This window comes from Chanodichthys erythropterus, chromosome 11 (assembly GCF_024489055.1).
Source record: "Chanodichthys erythropterus isolate Z2021 chromosome 11, ASM2448905v1, whole genome shotgun sequence".
NCBI lineage: Eukaryota > Metazoa > Chordata > Actinopteri > Cypriniformes > Xenocyprididae > Chanodichthys > Chanodichthys erythropterus.
Genome location: NC_090231.1, coordinates 41,545,610 through 41,570,740, shown reverse-complemented (window position 1 = coordinate 41,570,740; position 25,131 = coordinate 41,545,610). Strand labels below are relative to the sequence as shown.

The window sequence follows — 25,131 nt, the reverse complement described above, 5'->3', positions numbered from 1 at the left end:
CTTCTGCCGTAAAACGCATCGTGCAGCCCAAACCGTAAGGCCTAGAGACTTGAAACTTTGTCAGATGATAGTACAAAAATCGAGGAGAGGTTGACAAAGTATGACCCAAATCGGCCAATAGGTGGCGCTACAGCGATCAAATGCGCAAAATGGCTCATAACTCCTAAACCGTTTGTCGTAGATTAAAAAAATTACATATTTGGAATCCTTGCGTCAAGGCGGTGACAAGCGTAGAAGATCAGATTTGCTCTCCGAGGTCCCGTTTTCCCGCCATTTTGAATTTTGTCCAAAACCTACTTTTCGAACTAGTCCTAGGTTTTTTGCCCGATCGGAACCAAACCAGTGCAGAAATGTTCTCTGGAGTGTGAATATCAATAATTATCAAAAAAAGTTGAAATTTTGATTCACGGTCACGAAGGGGCGCCAAAACGTACGTTAAGGGCGGAGCCACTTTTACTAAAATGGCTATAACTCGAGAACGAAATGAGATATTTGCACCAATCTCAGTACACATGTGTATGGGCTCATTCTTTGGTCACGATAAAAAAATCTCGTCGATTGGGCATTAGGTGGCGCTATAACTTGAAAAAAACATAAACACGTCTGTAACTAAGCAACCGTTAGTCCAATCGACTTGAAATTTGGCATGCAGTGTCTTGGTCCAAGGGGGCATGATGGTCTATGAGGACATTGGCGTATCTCAAAAAACATGGCCGCCATCGGCCAATGAAGTTTGAGCACCTATTAGACCAGGTTAACGGAGGCCGATCGGAACGAAACTCAATGGGCATGTTCAACTCATGGTCCTAGAGGTCTGTAAGAATTTTGAAAGAAATCGGCCACAAGTTGGCGCTAACGAGTTTTACGCCTCGGTAATCACATGGTGTTTCATAAAATGCATATCATTTGATAGATCTCCTCATGCTGAACAACTTTGCCTCAAGAACCAATTCTGTCAATCAAATCGTTCATTAATTATTCGCAAATATGTGAAAAACCTACTTTTGCGAACTAGTCCTAGGTTTTTCACCCGATTGGAATGAAACCAGTGTAGGACAATTCTATGGACTCTCTAGATCAATAATTATCAAAAAAAGTTGAACTTTGTCCTTTGGGTTGCTATAACTGGGTCATTTAGAAAATGGGTGTGGCAAAATGTACTCAAAAGCCTATAAATCCTAAACGAAAACTCGGAACTTCACGAAAATAAGTGAGCATATGCCAAATATTGTTCTAAATAAGCATGACAAATTTTGTGAAGATTGGGCAACAGGTATAGAAGTTATAACAGTTATAATGATGAAAAATGACAATATTCCTATGTTTATAAACGAAATCTCAACCAATCCAGCCAGCACCGGGCTCATTCGAACCGTCTAGATGAAGTCTGTCCACATTATGAATTTCAGGCATTTTCATTGAATTGTCGCCGAGATATTAGCCAAAAACCAGCGGGCGCGTTTTAAAATGGCGGCCGCCAATGACGTCACATCCCGGTACATTTTTGCTTCTAACTCAGGAACCGAAAGTCCCCGCGAGCTCAAACTCGGATGGCAAGGTCCTCTCCGGGCCCTTGAGCGGCCACATCCGTCGCGGGCCTCGGGGACGCCCCCCCGCGGATCGCTAGTTCGCGGGACCCCCGAATTTAAACGGCCGTAACTCCCGAGCCCTACCTCCTAGGACCTTGGGGAAGGGTTCGTTGGAAAGGCCCTTTCCCCGACTAGATTCGATTCGAGTTTGGTGCAATTTGGCCTGAGCGTTCTTGAGATATAAGCACAAAAAGATACGCATTAGACCAGGCGTAACTCCCGACCCCCAACACTCACTGTCCCCGCGATGGTCTCGTTCCACAGGGCCTGTTGAGCACTATCTACTCTCTGAGTTTCAGAATTTTTCGATGTCCTGTTCCCGAGATATAAGCGAAAAACCAAATTCCCATTTATCATTCATTCATTATTCTGTTGTCAGAAAGACAAGACTTGCACTAAGATTTTCTTACCTATCATGTATTTCAAATATCTACAACAATGTGTGTGTAAACATGTTTAATGCAGTCATGGAAAATGTACAAAACCAAAACCAGACCATGAAAGTAGGCTAATGACTGGTCCTTTGCTGCCACCTGCTGGTTAAAGTTGTCATATTGTTCTATAATCCATATTTAGACTTGATAAAAATCACTATTAATGATTACAATCACATTTTGTCAAAATGCATCACTTAATTTCGGTTGATTAATGACAATTGTGCCACATTATGTGAAACTTTAAGGAGACTTGGAGTAAACATTTTGTTACCCATCATTTATTTTGTCAATCAAATCGTTCATTCAAGAATATTTTAAAAACCTACTTTTGCATACTAATCAGGTTTTTTGCTCAATCTGAATAAAACCAATGCAGTACAATTCTCTGGACTCTGTTGTTTAATAATGATCAAAAAAAGTTGAACTTTTGCATTAGTGGATATAAAAGGGTCATTTCAAAATAATTTTGCTAATTATTAAATTTAATTAATTTTAGCTTGCAGTAAGTATTTTTTATGTATCATTTATCAGTTATAGAGGCCGATTGGTGGACCTGTTTGATTCATTGTTTTTTGAGTGTGTGCACAGTTCTAAAAAGGAATTAACCAATAGGAAATGTAATTATGGTTTTCAATTGTCTATGAATGTATGAAAAAAATGTATTTGTACTTTGAAAGTTTATAAATGATGTTTAATAAAGTTATCAAAAAATCTAGTTATACCTGTGTATGATCATATAATTTATTAGTGTTTGGGTGTTACAGGAAGAATACAGATGAAGGCTGAATAACAAAAAACAGGTTTTAATTCAGGCAAATATGCAACAGAGTGCTAACACACAAACAATAACAGACAGAGACTGAACTAAACAGGGAGAATATATACACAGGAGTGGATGAGGGAACTAAATGGGAACAGCTAAGCAAGGATTAACATAATCAAACAACATGGCAACTAGAACATGACAGACAACAGAACACACATGACATTGGGACTGTTTATATAAATATTGTACATACTGCAACTGTTGTTTAAAATTCCCTTAAAACAACTGTAAATCTGTCTGCCCCAATGTTCTCATTGAAGCCCGCCACAATATGGTTGAGTTATTACTAAAAATACAAATATATAATTAATGGAAAGAAGTTTTTTGGTTGGTGAAATTTTGCATATACTCATACAAAGTAGGTTCAATTTTTAAAATATTATAGGAAATAAATAATTAATGCATTTATTAGGAATTTCATTATATTGTTTCTATTTGCATATATATGGTTCAGAAAAAAAAATATTGTATACTGAGTTCAAATGAAACATTTGTTAAGACAAATAGTAAAAACAGTAAAGTTAAACTATTTGTAAATAATTTCATATAATGTATAATAGTCTAAATAACATCAAATTCTCTCATTACCTTTTGTTTTTATTTTATTTTATTTTATTTTATTTTATTATTATTATTATTATTATTATTATTTTACTTTTTTGTATATTGCAGTAATAAATATTGTGAATTAAACCAAAACCAACTCAATACAAATCAAATATTGACTATTACATGGGGAATTTAAAAAAAAAAAAAAAGATACATTAAAAAATCCAATAAATGTAAATTAACACGTATTCATTTCAATTGTTGGTGTATTAAAGTAGCAAACTGTGTTAATATATGGTCAGCTGGAAATTATACATTTACAAATACAATAAAAAAACTTTGAAGCTTACTTAAAAAAGTAACTAGAATGCAGACAGAACCTTATAATTTATAAAGGTGATAAGATGTGCAAAAGGAAAATCACATATTAGATTTAAAAAATATTACACAATATAAAATTATATATAAAAAACAAGTACATACAATTAACAAACAAAAAAATGTATATGAGTATAAAGACAATAAAATATAAAAAAAAAAAATGCATGTGAAAATAAGAAATATAAAATAGTAAGGAAATATTAATTAGCCTAATTAATTAATTAATTCATTCATTCATTCATTCAGTTTCAATGGTTTGGATATTAAAGTGTGTAGATGTCAAAAACAAAAAGCACATAATATATAAAACATATCTTTGAAGTAACAAATGTTAAGTGTCAAAAACATTTACAGAGTTTAGAAATGTAAAAAGTACATTTTTTTTTTAAATTACTGAAAATTTTAAAAAGCATAAAACATTTTAAAAATATCCAACAAATTTAAAATGATTCATTCATTCATTCCATCAATTTCAATGGGTTATATATGTGAAAGTAGTAAAATTTTTGTGTTAATACATGTTCAAAATTAAATCAGATTGAAACTGAACTATCAGAATATTTTCATGACATTACTCTCCAAGCCCCACTACTAAAAAGTATGTGGTTGTGCTGCAAAATGCTCAACAGAAGCAACAAAAAGTGGTTCAAAACGTTGGAGAGGAGCAGGCAAAGACTGATGAGACTTAGGATGTAGCAGAAACAAATAATACAGTGGATAAGAAGTAAGAAGGTAGGATGTGATGGAGGCCCACAACTAAACAGATGGAGGTTAGATGCACAATAGAACAAGGAGCTTGACCGACATGGGTGGAGTTGTGAACAGTGTAAATCCAGGTGAACATGTTGATAAAGGAGACTTTGAGCCAACAGAGACAAGCTCCAACAACAGATACTTAAAGTTGGGTGGAATCAGCAGTGATGGACATTACTTGGAATTGGATTGATTGGCTTAGAATTTAGCTCATAATATAACAAAACTTGATGGTAACTGAGCTCATAGGATAATTCTCAGTGATAGCAGTTTGAGTTTCAGTCCATGCAGGCCAACAAAATATCCTCAGCGAAATATGACATTAGATGTTGTCAAACACTCCAGGCTCTCATTATCTGTACCAAGGATCCAAAAAGGCTGACTCAGTTTCTGGTTCAAAGTGAGGCAGATATTGTCCTCAGCGAGACAGATGGAGTCATGATTGTTGTTTGAATTGAGTATTTCTGTTACAGTTCTGCAGGAAAATCCTAGAAGATCAATAGTCTTACTTAGTATGTAAACAAATAATTAAATGCACAAACAATCCAGTGAATGATAATAGGCTACTGCAGACAAAAAAAATCCTTTTTTTTACGTTTTACATAAATGGCAATGTAAAATGACATGATCAAATTGTTTCCTTCTTCTGAGAGCCAAGAACAGAAAGCTAAATCTGCAATTAGCTCAAAGTCAAAAAAAAAAAAAAAGGTCAGTCAACAGTGGAAAAAGGTACACTGCACTCTTATTTGATTTGCAGCTGAATTCAGCCACACACATATGATACCGAGATCATGAGTCAATAACTTGCCTTGAATCAATAATCCATAATGGTGATGGGGCTGTAATGGTCTGGAGAATGTTCTCTGCAGTCAAACTGTTTGTTCCTGATTTACGTAGAAAACGGAAATGTAATGGAAATGCCAGGAGGTCTTGGAGTTGAATGTTGTCCTAATAATGGAGATGATGTGGTCATCAAAGCAACATTTGATGTTACATTTGATGTACCTAAGGAGAATTAGATTCTGATTAGAATTTTTTTTTAAATTTTACAACACATACAAATGGATTACACTGTAAATGGTTACTTTAACCACAATATTTTATATTCAAACAAAATATTCTTCTAATGCAAAAATATTGTATAGTGGTAATTTTAGAATTGTATGTTAATATTATAAAACTTATGACCAATTTAAAAGATAAAAATGGTCTCACCTGTTTATGAATACTCCAACTGTTGTAATATGATGAAAATGAAGTAGCTAAGATAGTCCAAGATTTCTTAAAGTTCCTCTTTGTCTTTCCTTTCTCTTTTATATACAATGTCTTACTGTTTTAAAATGAAGTTTCACCTCTTTAAGTAGTTGAATATAAATTTGATCAATGCCAACTGTAAAATTAATTTCTGCATACAAAGTCATTACAAAAGCATATTACATAGACATTTTGATCAATAAAATATTGGAAACAAACAAAGACAAATGAATGAATGAATGAATGAATAAATGAATGAATAATAATAATAATAAAAAAACTACAACAATTAAAATGAGTAATTGTTTTAAAAAAAGTGTATGGTGTTAAGGCCTCTGAATAAATGGCATTATTTTTGAATCCAATAAATATATTTTAAATATATTAACTCATTACAAGTTTAAATAACTAAAAAATGAGTACTGCTATTTATTTTAGATAAACATAAATATGAACATGACCTTAACACCAACTTAAAGTAGTAAAAAATTAAACAATCCCAATGGCTACTGCTGCCTTCACGTGCTATCGGAAATGTCCTACTTTTGACTTCTTAAGTCATAATTTTTAGTTTGTCTTCGTAATTTATTTAATTCTCTATAGGAATATAGGAATTTCAATAGAAGGCAGGTTGATTCTTGCCTTCTTTTTTTTTAGAAATGTCATTGATTAATATTTTGTTATTAAAGATATTTATGTAAAATCATATTAAATTATGAAATAAGAAACTTTTATTTACAATAATTCCGATAGCACATGAAGGCAGCATAAATTCCCACAGAGGCTGTCCACTGATTAACATCCACCTCTGTATCCCCCCCTTACGGTGGACAATGCATTATAGCCACTTCATCACAATGCAGTCATGATAGCTGAAGTATGTGGGCATTATGTCAATCGTAAGTTTATCCAAGTCAATATCTTTTATATATACATGGTCAATTAATGTCCCATTTTCAGTTGTTGGTTTTTCAACAATTTGTGTAAAACCAAAATGCTGCATAACATCATGAATTGTTGAATTACTAAAAAGGTTTTCATTGAAATCCCCTAAAATTATTTTTCCACCTGGTAAGCAGTTTATTTGATTAATTAAGGTAATCAACCTCTCTCTAAACAATGGTAAGATATATGATGGTGGTCTATACACAACTGCCAAGGTTGTGTTTAAATGTTGTATATTGCACGTTAGACATTCAATGTTAATACATGGTAAATCAACTAAAGTAGCTTTTACATTCTGTCTATAATAGATACCAACACCACCATGATTTTCTTCTTTTAGTTTAGCAAAAACATCCTGACTTGTGTCGTAAGCAACATTTCGTGGTTTATCATAACAATAGTATCCAGTAAGACTGATTTCATTCTCAAAATAGTTTGGTTTTAACCATGTCTCTGTTACACAAATCATATCTGCTTGAAAATATCTCTTATCTTGGCGAATATCTAAAATATGTGGATTGACTCCTTGAACATTGTGTAACATAATTTGAAATTTTACACTTTCTGTAATTTCCCTTGGAACAATGAATGGAGGCATACTCTGTAGAGCTTGCTCAATGTTGTCTTTTGCAAAAATAACATTTTCTTTGAAATCTTCTATTATGAGTCCATCAAGACAGGTCACTCTACTTAATGCTACATATGCTTGTCCTGGAGCAAACATCTTTTTCATTGAAACAACAGCTTTGTTCACTGTCAGACCTTGTACTTTGTGAACTGTGCACGCCCAGGCCAGTCTCAAAGGATATTGCCTTCTGACACCACCAGTGCTTGTTACTTTTTCTTCTTCAGGTTCAATTGGTGTACTTTTCTCCAGTCCAGGTTTTAAACATGTTTTTTTACCTCTAGCTTCTTTACCAACATGTTCATCATCAAATTCGATATATATTTTTGATGGAAACATTTCATCATCATCATAACAAAATTCTTTAATTGTCCCAAAGATTCCATTCACAAGACCATCTGAGACATTAATATTTTTCAGCAGCATTACTCGAGCATCAATGGCTAATTCAAGGGATTTTTCCAAACTACTGTTCTGCACTCTGGAATGAAACCCATCCTTTTTTTCCATTCGGCCATTCTTAGCATTTCTTTCAAAATCTTGAGCATTTATAGTAACCGTGTCAGTGCATACTTTGTGTAACTTTGATATATTGTGATCATCAACTTCACTATTAGTTGCATAAATATGGATATCTGTACTATCATCACCATCACCTGTTTCACATTTCTTAAGCATATTAACATCTTCTTCAAGCATTACTTCATCTTTTTTACGTAGCCTTAAACGGTTTAATAATTCTGCAAACTTTTTGTCCTTCTGACGCATAATCTCTGTAAGTTCAACAAAATGAAAGTTAGTTTCCCAAAGATTAACACCGTTGACTGGTTCAGTGTAAAGTGGTTTTCCTTTAACAGGAGACAGCTGATAAAAATCTCCAACTGCTATCACAGAGACATTTCCAAATGCAGAGTAATCACCTGTTTGTTTGATTTGTCTCAATCTTCCATGAATATATGACAGAAGTTTATGATCAACCATTGAAATTTCATCAATTATTAATATTTGCAGTTTTCCAAATTTGGCTCTCAAGGAATTAATTTTTTCATCTCCAAGTGGTTGATATGGCAGTGTAGCATTTATTCCAATGGACAGAGTGGAATGTACTGTAGCTGCATTTTTTAAGTTGTAAGCTGCAACACCAGTTGGTGCTGTTAATAGCACGTGTGTCTCATCTGGGTTCTCTGTTAACCTTGAAAGTATGCGAGAGGTTTCATAATAGATTGCTTTTATCAGCACTGACTTTCCAACACCTCCTGGACCAGATATAAAGACATGAAATGGATCTGGGTTTTCACCTTGTACTTTTGCTAAACACCATTGCCGCACTTTGTAAAAGATTTGTGACTGCTTTTCATTCAAAGACCGTAGCAAAGCCAAAACATCTTGCTTTGTCATAGCAGATGGATTGGATTCTAGTTTTGAAGGACCTACATTTGGTAATAGATCAGGTATAATATCATCACCTTCCTCTGTTTCTATTTGTTGTTTCTTACTCTCTAGACATTCCAAACGTTCAAGTTCTGCTTCTGGACAGATTTGGGCCCAAGCATCTTCCATTGGTCCGTGCTGTTCTAAATCATCTTGAGCTCTTTGTATTGTGTCTGCTTCTTTTTCAAATTTTGCCATGTTTGTGTCAACTATAATTTTCACTGACTCAAGCTCATCATTATAAATTGTTACAAATCCAGTCTCATAAAACTCCTGATGGGAAGGGAAATGTGGTGGCTTCAATTGATCTCGCACAAAATGAGGCAAAAATAATTCCAAAATACTTTGATAATAATTTTCTGGATTTTTAGTGGGTGAAAAACGGGCATATCGTACAATGGCACAGTTTGAACAAGTTCGTTTTCTCACAAAGCCCATGTCATTTTCCAGTTTTACTCTATCTGCACACAAGTATTCAGATTTACTCAAAACTCTGTACTCTGAGGCAAAGGTTGCTAAACACATTCCAGTAAATTCTTTGGTATTTGGACGGGCTCTGTATCTCTCTGTGATGCTTTTCATCCATATGCCATCACTGTTGTCATCTCCACATTCAGCTTTTTTATGTATAGTGTTTAAGGGTAAACTCATTCTTATTGTATTAATTCCAGTTGGAATGAACACTACTTTCCTTGACCCCTCTTTTAGTTTCATGTTAGTCAGCCGATAAACACTTTCTTGAGCTGAGACCTCTCGATTATGTAAAAACACACTGCCAAGTTTTCTTAAAGCTTGTTTTGCATCCATATTACCTTGACTGTGTGCTTCTTTTTGAGCATTAGCCAGCAGCAAACCCATTTCTCTCTCAGCTTTGGAAATATAGGAAATTATATATACTATACAAGAGTAAGCATCAACAACAAATTGTATATCCATGTTTGCATTCCAACATCTCAGAAGATCAGGATTATATTGATTAACCCATACATCACTTGGCTTTCTCTTCAAAACAACATTTGTTTTTTTCGTAATTCTATTGTATGCCATTTCAAATGTCTCTTGATTTATACCAATAGATGCAAACATAGAGTCAACTGAATCAAATGCAACATCGCTATTCAATAAACATTCTCTGACTTTTTTCATTACAGCTTCAGCTAACTCTTTTGATATTTGTTTACAGTTTGTCTTTTTGTATTGTCTTTCATTTTTTTCATCATCAGTTTCTTTTTCATCTTTATCACTCTTGCTGCTTCTTGTAATAAAAGTATTTTTGCTTGGTGGACGTGGAAAGTTGAATCTACACACAGTTCCTTTCTTTTTACATGTTTTTGCATGTCTTTTACTGTGTTGTTGCACACTGCTCACTATTTCATGCATTTCTTTTTGCTGTTCAGGTGGCATTTCACAAGTGACATAGCGATCAACAAATGCTACAACTTCATTATCATCATCTCTGTCCACTTGAGGTGCATTTTCAACCCAAAACAGACAATGTGTATGAGGTGAACCACGTTGTTGGAATTCTATTCGATAGAAATAATCTATTATTTTTCCAATTGGTTGGGCTGGAGACATAATAACATCTTTCAGAAAGTAGTGAAATCGATAATCAAACATTCTGGCAGCAGTTACAGGATTACGTTTCAACATCCCACATCTATCAGACCAATCCAATTTATCAATAGGTGTTTGACAGCCCTCTTGTTTTACAATACATTGCATTAGCTCTGTCCATCGCAAATCCGCTGATGAAAATGAGCAAAACCATGTTGGAATACCTAATTGTCTAACCATTGCAAATAAATCTTTTTGAACACTTTGCCAAAAAACAGGAGTCCCTCTCACAGGTTTCAAAATTTATAACCCTGATCAAAATTTAAAATCTTTTGCAGGGATTCTTTGTTTGTTAGCATTTCTGAAGTAATTTTTGTTTTGTTGCTTGTGTCATAGCCTTTCCTTAAAGCAATAGATACATTTGAGATCACTTGATTAAGCTCAGACAAATATTGTCCATAAAAGATGTAGTCCAGGTTTTGAGCAAAACGTCCATCTGCATTTAGGATTCTATTATTTAAATATCTAGACAGTGTTAATTTTTCAGGTCGTGAATCATGAAATGTTCCTGTTGCATTTGGGAAGAGAACTGGAAAGCATTTTGCTTCATTAGTTTCATCCATTAACATTCTCACTGGATTGTTGCCCTCTGCTGGTGCAAGTGATATAATTCCATCAAAATGTTGATCTAACACCTCTTGTGCAATGTCAACTGGTTGCAAACACGAATCCATAAACAAACCATGTTGCTGTCGATCATGAAGTGTCTCATCAGTGATGTCATTGTCTTCATTTTCAATATCATACTCTTTATTAACACATATGCCCAAGTCTCGTTCATTGTTATCACTTTTATCATTTATTTGTTCTTCTGTTTTACTCAGAGGATTAATCCAACTTTCATTAAACTCTACATCTGTATAGCACTTGTTATATTGTTGTAGATATTTTAAAGCAGTTTTTACCTTATCAACGTGCACAAACTTATATTCATAGTGTCCTTTATATGTCAGTTTTCTCTTAAGCTTTACACGAATCATCAAATCCTCATCTTCTGATCTTGGTAAAACATTCACCACATCTGTAACATTAGATGGAACACATGTCACTGGTCCATGAACACCATTCTGTCCACCTCGTGGTAATGCCATCATTTTCATGAATGGGATATGCTTCGCTATTAGATGTTGCTCAAGAGAGTTTAAACAGCTCAATTCAGGAGGAATAGGATCCAGAGTGAGATTGTTTGCAACACTTTCAGCAGGCATTTTACCTTCAGAAATTTTTCTATCACATGTGTGACAAATCCACAAATATTCCGCTGGACTATTTTTATACACACATTCTTCACTGCAGTCTTTATTACATTTATGAAAATCATTCAATGTTATACATTTTTCTGCAATGCAGCCAGCCTGGATAGATTTTTGAATATATTTATTTTTATTACAGTATTTCACCTGCATTTTAAAGCAGCAGCGATGACAAACTGAACATACATATTCAGGACCTGTTGATATTTTTTCTTTAAATTGTTCAATCACACAATCAATCTCTTTCCTTTTGATCTCTGCCTCATGATGAGTTACAGCATTTCTAATTTTAATGCTACTAGCAAAATTAATATCATTTTTATATTTCTCTTTGTTATAATGAATCACCTTAGTCTTGTGCATTTCATCTTCACTATATTTTCTAATACTGTACTGTTTCAAACGTTCCTTGTGTGCGGTATTCTCTGCGTATTTGTCAATAGAATACTGTTTCAAAGATTCCCTGTGTGCGGTATTCTCTGCGTATTTGTCAATAGAATGCTGCTTCAAAGATTCCCTGTGTGCGGTATTCTCTGCGTATTTGTCAATAGAATACCTTTTCAAAGATTGACAGCGCGATTCATATTTATTTTTGCTTAATATTTTTAATTTTTCTTGATAGTGTTCATTTTCATTATACATTTTAATACCAGATTTAATTTTCCTATGTTTGTACATTTCATCCTCATGATATCTTTTCATTGCTTTCATTTTTTTCCCCTCATTTAAGTCATAATTACTATTGTATTGGACTTTCTGTCTATAAAGCTTAAGTGGGTCTGACTTGGGATTTAATGATGCAGGAAACATGGAAACTTCAACTGGTGATTTACAAATTGAAGCACAGCTACCATCCTTTTTTTCACACATAGAACAACTTCATAATGACAACTATTAGCATGTTTCAAGTAAATCCCCTTGTATTGGCAGCTCTGTCTGTTTGATGTGGCATTTAAGGCTGAATACTTAAGCCATTTCTCTTGAGTAAAAGTAAATATGTCTACACCAATTAAATCACTGGCTGCTTGTATTTCTAGCTCTGATGCCCAAGTTCCAACATATTTCATTCTCAAAGTGGCAATATAGTTCCCAACAGAACTGTGTCCTTGTCTGAGATACTGAATGTACCTTTCTTCATTTTGGAGAATATGAGATACAACAGCACGTCTCACTTTTCTGTGTTCTTTTTCACTTCCACTTACAGCATAAGCTATTGATCATGAAAAAGCAGTTACCATCACCCACAATATCTTTGGTTTTACAAGGTTCAGCCATTTCAACACTTTCATTTGGATAATTTTGTTCAATTGAAACATGTACAATGTTTAGCTTCAAGCAAATATTTTTTTGTTGCTGTACTGTTAATGGACTAAACTGAAAACAAACAGTGTCAGTTTGTGAAATGAATTCAACATCTGCTGTATTTTCATTTCTTGGGCATGCACTGGGCATTTCCGTTTTCCTTTGTGCATAACTTTGAACAAAATATATTTCATCTGCACTAGAGAAATCAGTCAAAGAGTAACTGCAACTTTCCATTTCTGATTTTATACCCTCAGTCATTTTTTCTATTTTAGTATTTTCCATCACAGGATTACATATCACCTGATTATTTTGAATATCTTTGTCAATTTGTGTACATGTTTCATGCACAGGTATTGCATCTGTGTTGATAAAATCAGTCAGAGTATTACTGCAACTTTCCATTTCTGATTTCATACCTCTACTCACTGGTTCTGCTTCAGTATTTTCTTCCACCACTGGATGGCACACCAAACGATTGCGGAGAGTGTTATCATTAATCATATTTGCCTCGACCCCAGTTACCTCAAAAGGACGATTTTTTGCAATCAATGATGCACCAAGTCTCCTGAAGTGAATGAGCAAAGATTCTATGCTGCCATAGAAAGTCACTATACTCTTACCATACTGTGCATATGTTCCATCAGAGCGTCGTGAATGTGGATCAATCACTGCATACCATGAACCTTGTCTGACAACTGCACATATGGTGTGGTTCATATTTACCAAACATGCATCAAACCTCTGGAATGCTTGTTTTACTGCTTCATCAAATGACATGGCAAACCCTTGTAGACCTTCATCATAATGAGAAATGCCAAACAACCCTGTGAGCAATTGTCCATACTTTATTGAAAAAGTGCAATTATTCAACATGTGTGTGTCAGGCAGCTCAGCAACTTGAATGTAGCCATCTGTGCAATCGTTGATTTTCCCTGCATCTCTCATGGCACTGTACAGGTCATCTCCGTGAATGAGGACATCATTCAGGTCACTGACGGTCCACTGCAACACATTTTTCATCTTAGACATGACAATGGCAATTAAACTGTTTGCAGCACATTGCTTACCACCATTGGGATTGAAACGGGGATGTCCTTGATGGAAAGAGCCTCTTATGCAAGATCTCTGGGGACATACATCAGTACCAGCATTCATTTTCATCTCATTATGTTCAGTAGTAGAGACATAGGGAGAGAAACATTTTGACTTTTGTACACACTTATTCACCTCAACCCCCGTTACCTCAAAAGGATGATTTTTTGCATTCAAGGATGCACCAAGTCTCTTGAAATGAATGAGTAAAGATTCTATGCTGCCATAGAAAGTCACTACACTCTTACCGTAAGCTGCCATTGTTCCATCACAGTGTCGGGAATGTGGATCAATCACTGCATACCATGAACCTTGTCTAACAGCTGCACATATGGTGTGGTTCATATTTACCAAACATGCATCAAACCTCTGGAATGCTTGTTTTACTGCTTCATCAAATGACATGGCGAAGCCTTGCAGACCTTCATCATAATTAGAAATGCCAAACAACCCTGTGTGTAATTGTCCATACTTTATTGAAAAAGTACAATTATTCAGCGTGTGTGTGTCAGGCAGCTCAGCAACTTCCATGTAGCCATCTAAGTGATCGTTGATTTTCCCTGCATCTCTCATGGCACTGTACAGGTCATTTCCGTGAATCAGAACATCATTCAGGTCACTGATGGTCCACTGCAACACATTTTTCATCTTAGACATGACAATGGCAATTAAACTGTTTGCAGCACATTGCTTACCACCATTGGGATTGAAGCGGGGATGTCCTTGATGAAAAGAGCCTCTGATATAGGAAGTCTGTGGAGACAAATAAGAAACAGCATGCATAGTCATCTCAGCATCTTTTGGAAACTTTGGCATAGACTTTGAATTAGCGTCTGAATCAGACTTTGGGTAAGAATCGGTAAAATTGGCAAATTCGGAACAATTGGCAAATTCGGAACAATTGGCAAATTCGGAACAATTGGCAAAATTAGGATCAGGCTCTTGTATTTCTTTTCTTTGTTTAGGAGGCTGCAAAATCTCTTCAGGATTAGCAGCCAGCCTGTCCGCGATTCTCCTCTTGGCTGCCTGAGAACGCTGAGACTGCTTCGTCCGAGGCATCTGCACATACACAAAATATAGGAAGATAAATTAAATGACATATTACTGCATAATAATTAACAAAAAATACATTAAAGATTTTTTTAAATTTAGTTCACATTACAATAATGTTTAGTAACAATAATATTGCATGCTACTCTCCTTACTTTGGTCTTTTGCACTTAAAATGTTTATATATGAAAAAATTAAATAAATACAAGCATTAACTTTTTCATTTTTAAATGTTTAACTGATAAAACTGAATGGTAACTAAACTCACAACTATTAACATATTAGCTAACCATAATAACCAAACAGAACATAATTACTCACATATATAACAAACATAAAATTAACCTGCATAGTCATTATGCTTTTCAATAAACAGATTGCACTAAAAAGCCATTGATAACGAATACACAATTCTTTAAATCCCTACAAAACAACCCTGTTTTAATTAGAGCTATACTGACATCTAGTGGTGAAATCGTAAAGTTACATATTTTATTTATTTCTTTGTACCAATGAACAATAATTTAGCTTCTTTGCATTTGAAAGACCTTTACCCCATTTTTAACTTACAAATGGTGTCAAATAATTATTAAATGTTCAGTTTAGAGATTATTTTCCCAAACAGTTTCAAAATGCAGTAAATGTGCAAATTTTCTATTGCATTATATCATAAGCACACATACAAATCTGTGTGCATCTATGTATATTCACACACAGCAATTCAAAAGTGTTGAAACAAAACTAACTTATGATCATAAAGGATAAATCATTATTCAAATTCCAACACCACCACCAACTACTCATGATTGTTTTCATTATTTCAAAATGTGCTAAACAACAAACTTTAGCAAAATTATTTAAACTGGAAAGTAGAAAGTGGAAAATCATGTATATTATATATAAGTGATCAAATTGAATGCCTCGTTGCTTGATTTTATAGTTCTGTTTTTGTGTGTCTGTGTGATTAACTTTGTGCCTTAAAATAAAACATTTTTCAATTATTCTTTAAAAAGGCTGTTTAAAATAAACAAGAATTTTTAATAAAACATGATGTGAGCTTAATGAGTACAGGGGTGTGCTTAAAGGGAAAAAAATATATACCCATTAAGCACAGCCAGACTATTTGCAATTAATAAAGTCCATCTTAATTGAAATGCTTTCCTCATTTAAAATACAATAAAATAATTGTTGTGTGAGGGATTAATTTTACTTTAACGTAACTTCTTGTACTGAAATCAATATCTTTTGCACTATAAATGTCTCAATGTAGATTTTCATGACCTTTATAACTACATTCACTCTAGTCCTACAAAAAATGATAAACATTTGAGTTTTTCTTACCTATAAATAAAAAGAATATAATAAAATAAAATAAAAATTTATTAGACATATCTTCAGAAAGCACATATAATAACTATTTACAGAATACACAGTATATTACACAAATCTTATCAACACGCTATCTATTAAAAAAATTGTGAAACATTCACTACTTTACCCAAAATACTTCACTGTTGGACATATTATTGCAATATCAAAAGAACTATCATCTTACCTCAAATCACGTTTCTGCAAATCTTCTGCAACAAAATTGAGAAAAAATTAATAACATATAAAGAAATACATTTAAAGACTTCACACTACATTTTAATGCAAGCATCACTAAACACGGCCAATTATGGCTTTTAGTCAAAATTGTTTATTAAGAGAGATACTGATATCATTAGGTATACTTTCATTTTTTTTGTTTTACATATAATCTGATTCTATTGTTTATCCACGAAATTATGTGATCTAATGAGCATCACTGATTTAAAATGCTGTATCAAGTATGTTTCCATGATTGCTTACTTGACTTGACTGTCAATCATGTCACGTATTAGTTATCTGCCCTCTCTCTTCCAATCACAAACTTATTATGCTTTCAGTTATGTACACAACAAACACAGAAAAACGTTTAACAACAAGTGAAACATGAGACTGATAAAGTACGATTATTACAATTACGATTTAATTATGATTATTAAAGTATGTAATTTCGATTTCATATTCATGGTACATGGAAAAATTTCATAACAATAAAGAATAAAACATTTACACAACAAATGGTTAAAAAATTAGCTTTAGTTAAAAAGACTAATGGTGCGTTCAAGTCATGTCGGAAAGATCGTATTTACGAGCAGAACCAACATGAACGCCACCACAATGTCGTAAATACCAGTGGGAATCTCGTAATTTTCTTTAATCTCCGATCTGTACGAGTTGGGGGCATGTCAATCAGAAACATAGTGAAATACCACAATACTTACAGGTATTTAGCAGTGACATTGTCAGGCTTTTCTATTTACAACGAAGTAAGCTGATTCCCAGCAAAAAATACGATAGCATCACAATATAAAAATGTAATATGTAACAATAAATTTTACAATGGCTTCATAAATTAATTAAAAAACATAAAAAAGCAACATACAACTAATGCATATTCTTTGCTCTACATTTTCTAGAAGCAGAAATGTTGTTATTTTGTGTAATTAATTTAGACAAGGCCCACCGCCATCATACTCCGACGAAAGTGACTTGAAAGACACCTACCGTTGTACACACGACTTTCCACCTCATAAATACAAACTTCCCAGGAGGACTTGAATGCACCATATGAATAACATTTATCACGTGTCTTGCCCATGCACTGCATGTGCTACACGTTGTTGACGCACTGCATGCGTTATACAATATACTAATGTATCTATAGACAGAATTTACATCGTCAACAAAATATGAGTAAATATAACACAAAACTGGTATTTTTTTATGAACTACCCTTTAAAACTGAAGCTAATGATAAATTCAACCAAGAAGAAAAACAGATGAAGCTAGAGCAATTAACAATTACACCCTTACTTTCCAAACATGTCAATACTAAGAATAAACTACATGAACCACTAACTATTAAACTAATAATAGCAATCACTGTAAAAAAAAAAAAGAAGAGATTTATTTCGTCTTATAATCAAATTACTGTCCCAGTCAATTAAGAATCTAGAACTGAAATAAAACGTTGCCTTTCAACATTTATGTAAGAAATACAGCCACACAATATGCAAACACACAAAAAACTACTTAGAATAACTTCAAAATATCACGGATGACTAACAATAATGCACAGATGATTAGGATTAGAGACAGAAAGAACACCATACATCTTACCTTGCCCAGCTAGTAGACAAAATGGCTTCACTTCCGGGCAAACCCGGAATACGCTATCTCTAACAATAATACATGCGCCCTCTAGTGCATGGAATAATAATTAAAACGCATTATAATTGCAGAGAAATGTGAAAATAGTGTTATAAACAAAATAAATAAATCCATCCAAAATAAAACCAATCCAGCCAGCACTGAGCTCATTCGAACCGTCTAGATGACGTCTGTCCACATTATGAATTTCAGGCATTTTCATTGAATTTTCGCCGAGATATTAGCCAAAAACCAGCGGGCGCGTTTTAAAATGGCGGCCGCCAATGACGTCACATCCCGGTACATTTTTGCTTCTAACTCAGGAACCGAAAGTCCCCGCGAGCTCAAACTCGGATGGTAAGGTCCCCTCCGGGCCCTTGAGCGGCCACATCCGTCTCGGGCCTCGGGAACGCCCCCCCGCGGATCGCGAGTTCGCGGGACCCCCGAATTTAAACGGCCGTAACTCCCGAGCCCTACCTCCTAGGACCTTGGGGAAGGGCTCGTTGGAAAGGCCATTTCCCCAACTAGATTCGATTCAAGATTGGTGCGATTTGGTCTGGGCGTTCTTGAGATATAAGCACAAAAAGATACGCATTAGACCAGGCGTAACTCCCGACCCCCAACACTCACTGTCCCCGCGATGGTCTCGTTCCACAGGGCCTGTTGAGCACTATCTACTCTCTGAGTTTCAGAATTTTTCGATGTCCTGTTCCCGAGATATAAGCGAAAAACCAAATTCCCATTTATCATTCATTCATTATTCTGTTGTCAGAAAGACAAGACTTGCACTAAGATTTTCTTACCTATCATGTATTTCAAATATTTACAACAATGTGTGTGTAAACATGTTTAATGCAGTTATGGAAAATGTACAAAACCAGACCATTTTTAAACTGAAAGTAGGCTAATGACTGGTCCTTTGCTGCCACCTGCTGGTTAAAGTAGTCATATTGTTCTGTAATGCATATTTAGACTTGATAAAATCACTATTAATGATTACAATCACATTTTGTCAAAATGCATCACTCAATTTCGGTTCAATTATTAATGACAATTGTGCCACATTATGTGAAACTTTAAGGAGACTTGCAGTAAACATTTTGTTACCCATCATTTATTATGTCAATCAAATCGTTCATTCAAGAATATTTTAAAAACCTACTTTTGCATACTAATCAGGTTTTTTGCTCAATCTGAATAAAACCAATGCAGTACAATTCTCTGGACTCTGTTGTTTAATAATAATCAAAAAAAGTTGAACTTTTGCATTAGTGGATATAAAAGGGTAATTTCAAAATGTGGCCTTCACCAAGTGTCCCTGAAAGCCATATATCTCTCCAAGGAATGCTCAGACACACAAAACACAAAACAGATACTGTTCTGACACAGAATGAAAGTGAGCCAATAAGTGATGTGTGTTTGTGTATGTGTAAGCACGCGTATTATTGTTTAAGCCTTTTCTTTCTCTTTCTCTGTGTTTGATTTAGCATATATATTAGCTGGTCATCTGTGATTTAAGCAGTGTCATGCTTGCTAAATAAAGCTTAATATCTTTTTGCACATATATGTTAATTAAACGCCTTAAAGGCTTGAACCCCGGTAAATGCTGCTTGCAGCTTTAATTATTATTCTTTTTCTTCTGCCGTAAAACGCATCGTGCAGCCCAAACCGTAAGGCCTAGAGACTTGAAACTTTGTCAGATGATAGTACAAAAATCGAGGAGAGGTTGACAAAGTATGACCCAAATCGGCCAATAGGTGGCGCTACAGCGATCAAATGCGCAAAATGGCTCATAACTCCTAAACCGTTTGTCGTAGATTAAAAGAATTACATATTTGGAATCCTTGCGTCAAGGCGGTGACAAGCGTAGAAGATCAGATTTGCTCTCCGAGGTCCCGTTTTCCCGCCATTTTGAATTTTGTCCAAAACCTACTTTTCGAACTAGTCCTAGGTTTTTTGCCCGATCGGAACCAAACCAGTGCAGAAATGTTCTCTGGAGTGTGAATATCAATAATTATCAAAAAAAAGTTGAAATTTTGATTCACGGTCACGAAGGGGCGCCAAAACGTTCGTTAAGGGCGGAGCCACTTTTACTAAAATGGCTATAACTCGAGAACGAAATGAGATATTTGCACCAAACTCAGTACACATGTGTATGGGCTCATTCTTTGGTCACGATAAAAAAATCTCGTCGATTGGGCATTAGGTGGCGCTATAACTTGAAAAAAACATAAACACGTCTGTAACTAAGCAACCGTTAGTCCAATCGACTTGAAATTTGGCATGCAGTGTCTTGGTCCAAGGGGGCATGATGGTCTATGAGGACATTGGCGTATCTCAAAAAACATGGCCGCCATCGGCCAATGAAGTTTGAGCACCTATTAGACCAGGTTAACGGAGGCCGATCGGAACGAAACTCAATGGGCATGTTCAACTCATGGTCCTAGAGGTCTGTAAGAATTTTGAAAGAAATCGGCCACAAGTTGGCGCTAACGAGTTTTACGCCTCGGTAATCACATGGTGTTTCATAAAATGCATATCATTTGATAGATCTCCTCATGCTGAACAACTTTGCCTCAAGAACCAATTCTGTCAATCAAATCGTTCATTAATTATTCGCAAATATGTGAAAAACCTACTTTTGCGAACTAGTCCTAGGTTTTTCACCCGATTGGAATGAAACCAGTGTAGGACAATTCTATGGACTCTCTAGATCAATAATTATCAAAAAAAGTTGAACTTTGTCCTTTGGGTTGCTATAACTGGGTCATTTAGAAAATGGGTGTGGCAAAATGTACTCAAAAGCCTATAAATCCTAAACGAAAACTCGGAACTTCACGAAAATAAGTGAGCATATGCCAAATATTGTTCTAAATAAGCATGACAAATTTTGTGGAGATTGGGCAACAGGTATAGAAGTTATAACAGTTAAAAAGATGAAAAATGACAACCCAGATAGCAAACTGACATAGAATCAACGTAGAAACGACGTTTCTCGTGACATCGAAACGACGTTGATCTCCGACGTTGATCCGGCATCAGTTTGCTCATCGGGGTAATGTTGAATCAACGTCAGACACTCCATTCAAATCTAACGGAAAATCGACGCAATTGGTTTGGTTACCGAACGTTGAAACGATGTTGATTTTCGGATGGTTGAAACGACGTTGTAGAATCAACACATATTCAACATAAAATCGATCTAATTGGTTTGCTTACCTAACGTCGAAACGATGTTGATTTCAGCTGAGTGAAACGACGTTGTAGATCAACACGAATTCAACATGAAATCGATCTAACAGGTTTGCTTACCCAACGTTGATGTTGATTTCATTTGGGTGAAATAACTCTATACAATTAACACATTTTCTACTTATTTTAAAAATCTCAAACACTTAATACTAAAAGATAAGCCTGTTTACAAAATAATCACACATCACATTCAGTTAACATTGCTTTAATATTTACAAAATACAGGTACAAATAGCCTACATCGTTAGAGCATACAAACCTTCTATACAAGACTAACATAGAAAAGGCATTTACTCTCAAATACACACAAAGAGGTATACAAGATAATTATTAGCTATTATAAATAGTCTCAAGCTACAAATTAAAAGCAATATTTACTCAAGTATAAAACTGGTCATGTTCTTTTGTACCAAATGTGTTATTTTTATTGGAGCACAAAAGGAGATGTAAGGCAGAACATCAAGAGACTGACAGCCTGAGTCAGACTACGCCATCAGTTTCTTTTCTTGCTGTGACTGAGACTATATGACTCTCTCCTTTTGTGTTCAACAAAAATAAAGACATATGGGTCACTAGATGATTTATAAAGAAATCTTACCCTTAAAAATGGAGGACAGAAGAATATAGACGATGAATTGGTTTTCCTTTGCAATTAAAATGTAAGTTCCTTGCTCTTGTAACAGGGATGTAAACTCATCAGGGATGAAAAGGGTGACAAAGATGTAACCCACAATTTCAATACAATGGACAATAAAATATATATTTTTAATTACTTTTTTAATTTCAAGGTTTATGAATATTTAAATTTATTTCATAATTATTATTGACATTTATATCAAAATTAAAATATTTCATCTTTATCTAAATGTAAACCAGTGTCAATTCATGAAGTGCCCCAATGATTTAACGGATTCACTCCTGTAATTGGATAAATGCGAATGTCACTCCTGAAAATTTGCAGTGCAGGTGGTTCTCTATAGCCCCCAGCTGTTAGAACAGTGACTCAATTATGCACATGCTGTATTGTATCTGGCATTATTGTAGTGAAACTGAGCAACTGACAGTGGAAGGTGTAGACAATATTTCAGTGAAGTCATCAAAATGTTTTAGTAGTTGAAAACTTAGTTCCTTTCTCTCTCAAAAACACAACACAACAGTTACACCTTTTAAATTTCAGAGTGTCTATTTACATAAAGTGCAAATAGCGTCCCTTGTTGGCAAACGCTATTTACACTAGCTTTTGGGCCACTCAAGTTTTAAAAAAGAAGCACAGAAGGCAACGTCTTCAGTGACACAGCAGTAGCGAGTAGGGAGTTCTGGCTTTTGATGCAGGTTCAAATCTGCCTTTTGCTAAGCTCACATTTATTTTCAATAAAAATGAAAATAATGTTCTAAAAGCGGAACTAAACTGAACGAGTGTTTAATAATATTAAAAATGTTTATTGGGTAGGGTTAGGAGAAGGTGTAGGGAGGGTTTTATTCTACCAATAAGGCAGCATCCATTTAATCATTTTAATAAATACAATAATTTACACTCTATATTATTGCATCCTGTTAATGTACAAAAATACTGAGGTGCAAATAGTATCTGCCAATATTAAGTAGGCCTATAGATAGCATCTATTTACTCTTATTGCAAAGAATTGATACTTTACATGGTGTAAATAGAATCTATCACTATTTTCACCTAGTGTAAGAAAATGTGCTATTGTCACTTAGTGCAAATAGCCGCTGCCTTTAATCTTTTTCATTGCAGGTGCACTAAACCTATTCTACAAATCACAAATTAAGAAATTCATAAGCTCAATTTGTTTGTAGATCAGTAAAACTTTGGCCAATCATGCACATTTCTTTGTGTATGATTTTGTGAATCACCTACACTGTTTGGCTATTCTCATGTGGTAACATTAAAGAAATATTAAGTGCTAGCTAAAAACAAACAAACAAACAAACAAAAACAGTTTGTAATAAAAAAAAAAATCATACATAAAAGAGACTTGTATCCCTTTAATATAGACTAAAATACTGAATGTCAAATAGTAGCATTTATAATAAATATTTAGCTACTGTTCATTTCTTGCCAAAACCATACTTCTACAGTGCATGTAATTTCGGGGTGGTGCAGTGTTGATTACTGATTGATTAATAATGACAAGATCAGATTGTCAGATTGTATATCTTTACATTTTGAATATATTTGTTAAAATTTGAATTCATGTTAATAAAAAAGATACTGCAAAGTGTGACATCATATCAGGACTGTTACAGTGTCTGAAGAGCACGGCTTAAATGTGAGCATATGAATTTCTTAATTTGTGAAATAGGATTTGTGCACCCCCAATGAAGAATTTGAAAAGGTGTAGCTGTTTTTGTAACTGGAGAAAAAAGTTTGCAACTTTTAAAAATCCTTTCAAATTTTTAAATAAAAAAATAAATAAATAATTTACTGATGTATGACTATTCTTTAAAATTAGAAATCCCACTGTCACAGGTGCTCAGTTTTGCTATAATAATACCCGCACAGAACATGGTAGTAATCAGCCATCCATTTAAAAGCAGAGGTCTTTGTGGTGTACTGTTGGTACATCTGTCCAGGCCAACATCTGATGTCCTGATGCCTTCAACTGGGGATCCCTGAGAACCTGAAACAGAAATAGTACAGATCAAAATCATACATCATACATACCCATTACAAAGTATCTCATCTGGTAACACAAATTATCATTCCAGGTTTAGTTTTAGTGGGCATGATAATGCCCAAAAGAAATTATTTCAATTCGCCCCTCTGAATATTCCTCTAACGTGGCATTTTGTGAGAAGACCAATGACCTTGTCACGTCTTCTTTTACATTGTAATTTTCATATAAGAGAAATAATTAATGCAAAATATGAAACATCCATGCATTTACAAACCTCATTTGGATAAATACAATGGTGGAAAACTTGAATCAGTGTTACACAGGAAAGCCTGTCAGTGATGTGCTATAAAGTAAAAGGAAAGACACGAATAACACTGTAAAACTGTATTTTCATAGTGGGTCCTTTTATAATAAAGTCATTATATTATGTTTTTAAAAGATCTTGTTAATTTTGTTTAATAATATGAACAATATTAATAGTAGTAATAGTAGTAGTATATATAAATGCTAGAAAAATTTCACCATGAGCTGTTTGCATGTAAATGAACATAATGGGAACAGAAAGTAAAAAACAGCTCCATCTGAAACTTTTCAATCAAATCAAAGGAGTACAAGCTCCTGTTCTAAAATTATAGTACACAAGACACACAAATGAGAGGTACAGTCTCTCCCTAATCTTACAAAATAACAACCATCCTGACAAACACGTTGTATGAAGACTAGAGTTGGAATAAAACACCCCTCCTTATCCTCACATATCATATAAAGTATTTCCCCTCCTCAAGTCCATATTGTCCTTTCATCTTCAGGAAGCCATCTTTCAGCCTCCATGCAGTGGTTGGGTAGAGCTACATTAGGTTAGGACAGCCTTAAGAAGTTATTTCATGTGACTCATA

General features: G+C 34.5%; 1 protein-coding gene and 1 pseudogene across 3 annotated transcripts; both read right to left on the bottom strand.

The window, feature by feature from the left end:
- Positions 1-6,627: 6,627 nt before the first annotated feature.
- On the bottom strand, positions 6,628-12,302 carry LOC137030759 (uncharacterized; annotated as a pseudogene).
- A 1,505-nt stretch (positions 12,303-13,807) lies between these two features.
- LOC137030616 (uncharacterized) lies at positions 13,808-18,032 on the bottom strand. Of its 3 annotated transcripts, none has more exons than XR_010896437.1 (3): positions 16,663-18,032; positions 14,753-15,116; positions 13,808-14,687 (listed from the first exon to the last, which is right to left on the bottom strand). XR_010896437.1 is itself a non-coding variant. In XM_067401029.1 (3 exons), exons 2-3 carry the CDS (start codon positions 15,114-15,116, stop codon positions 13,954-13,956), a joined length of 1,116 nt encoding a protein of 371 aa, XP_067257130.1. In that variant the 5' UTR covers positions 16,663-18,032; the 3' UTR covers positions 13,808-13,953. The 3 variants fall into 3 exon arrangements, 2 of the variants coding, with proteins under 2 accessions (XP_067257130.1, XP_067257131.1); XM_067401029.1 differs by having other exon boundaries at positions 13,808-13,985; positions 14,033-15,116; XM_067401030.1 differs by having other exon boundaries at positions 13,808-13,967; positions 14,033-15,116.
- Positions 18,033-25,131: the final 7,099 nt, after the last annotated feature.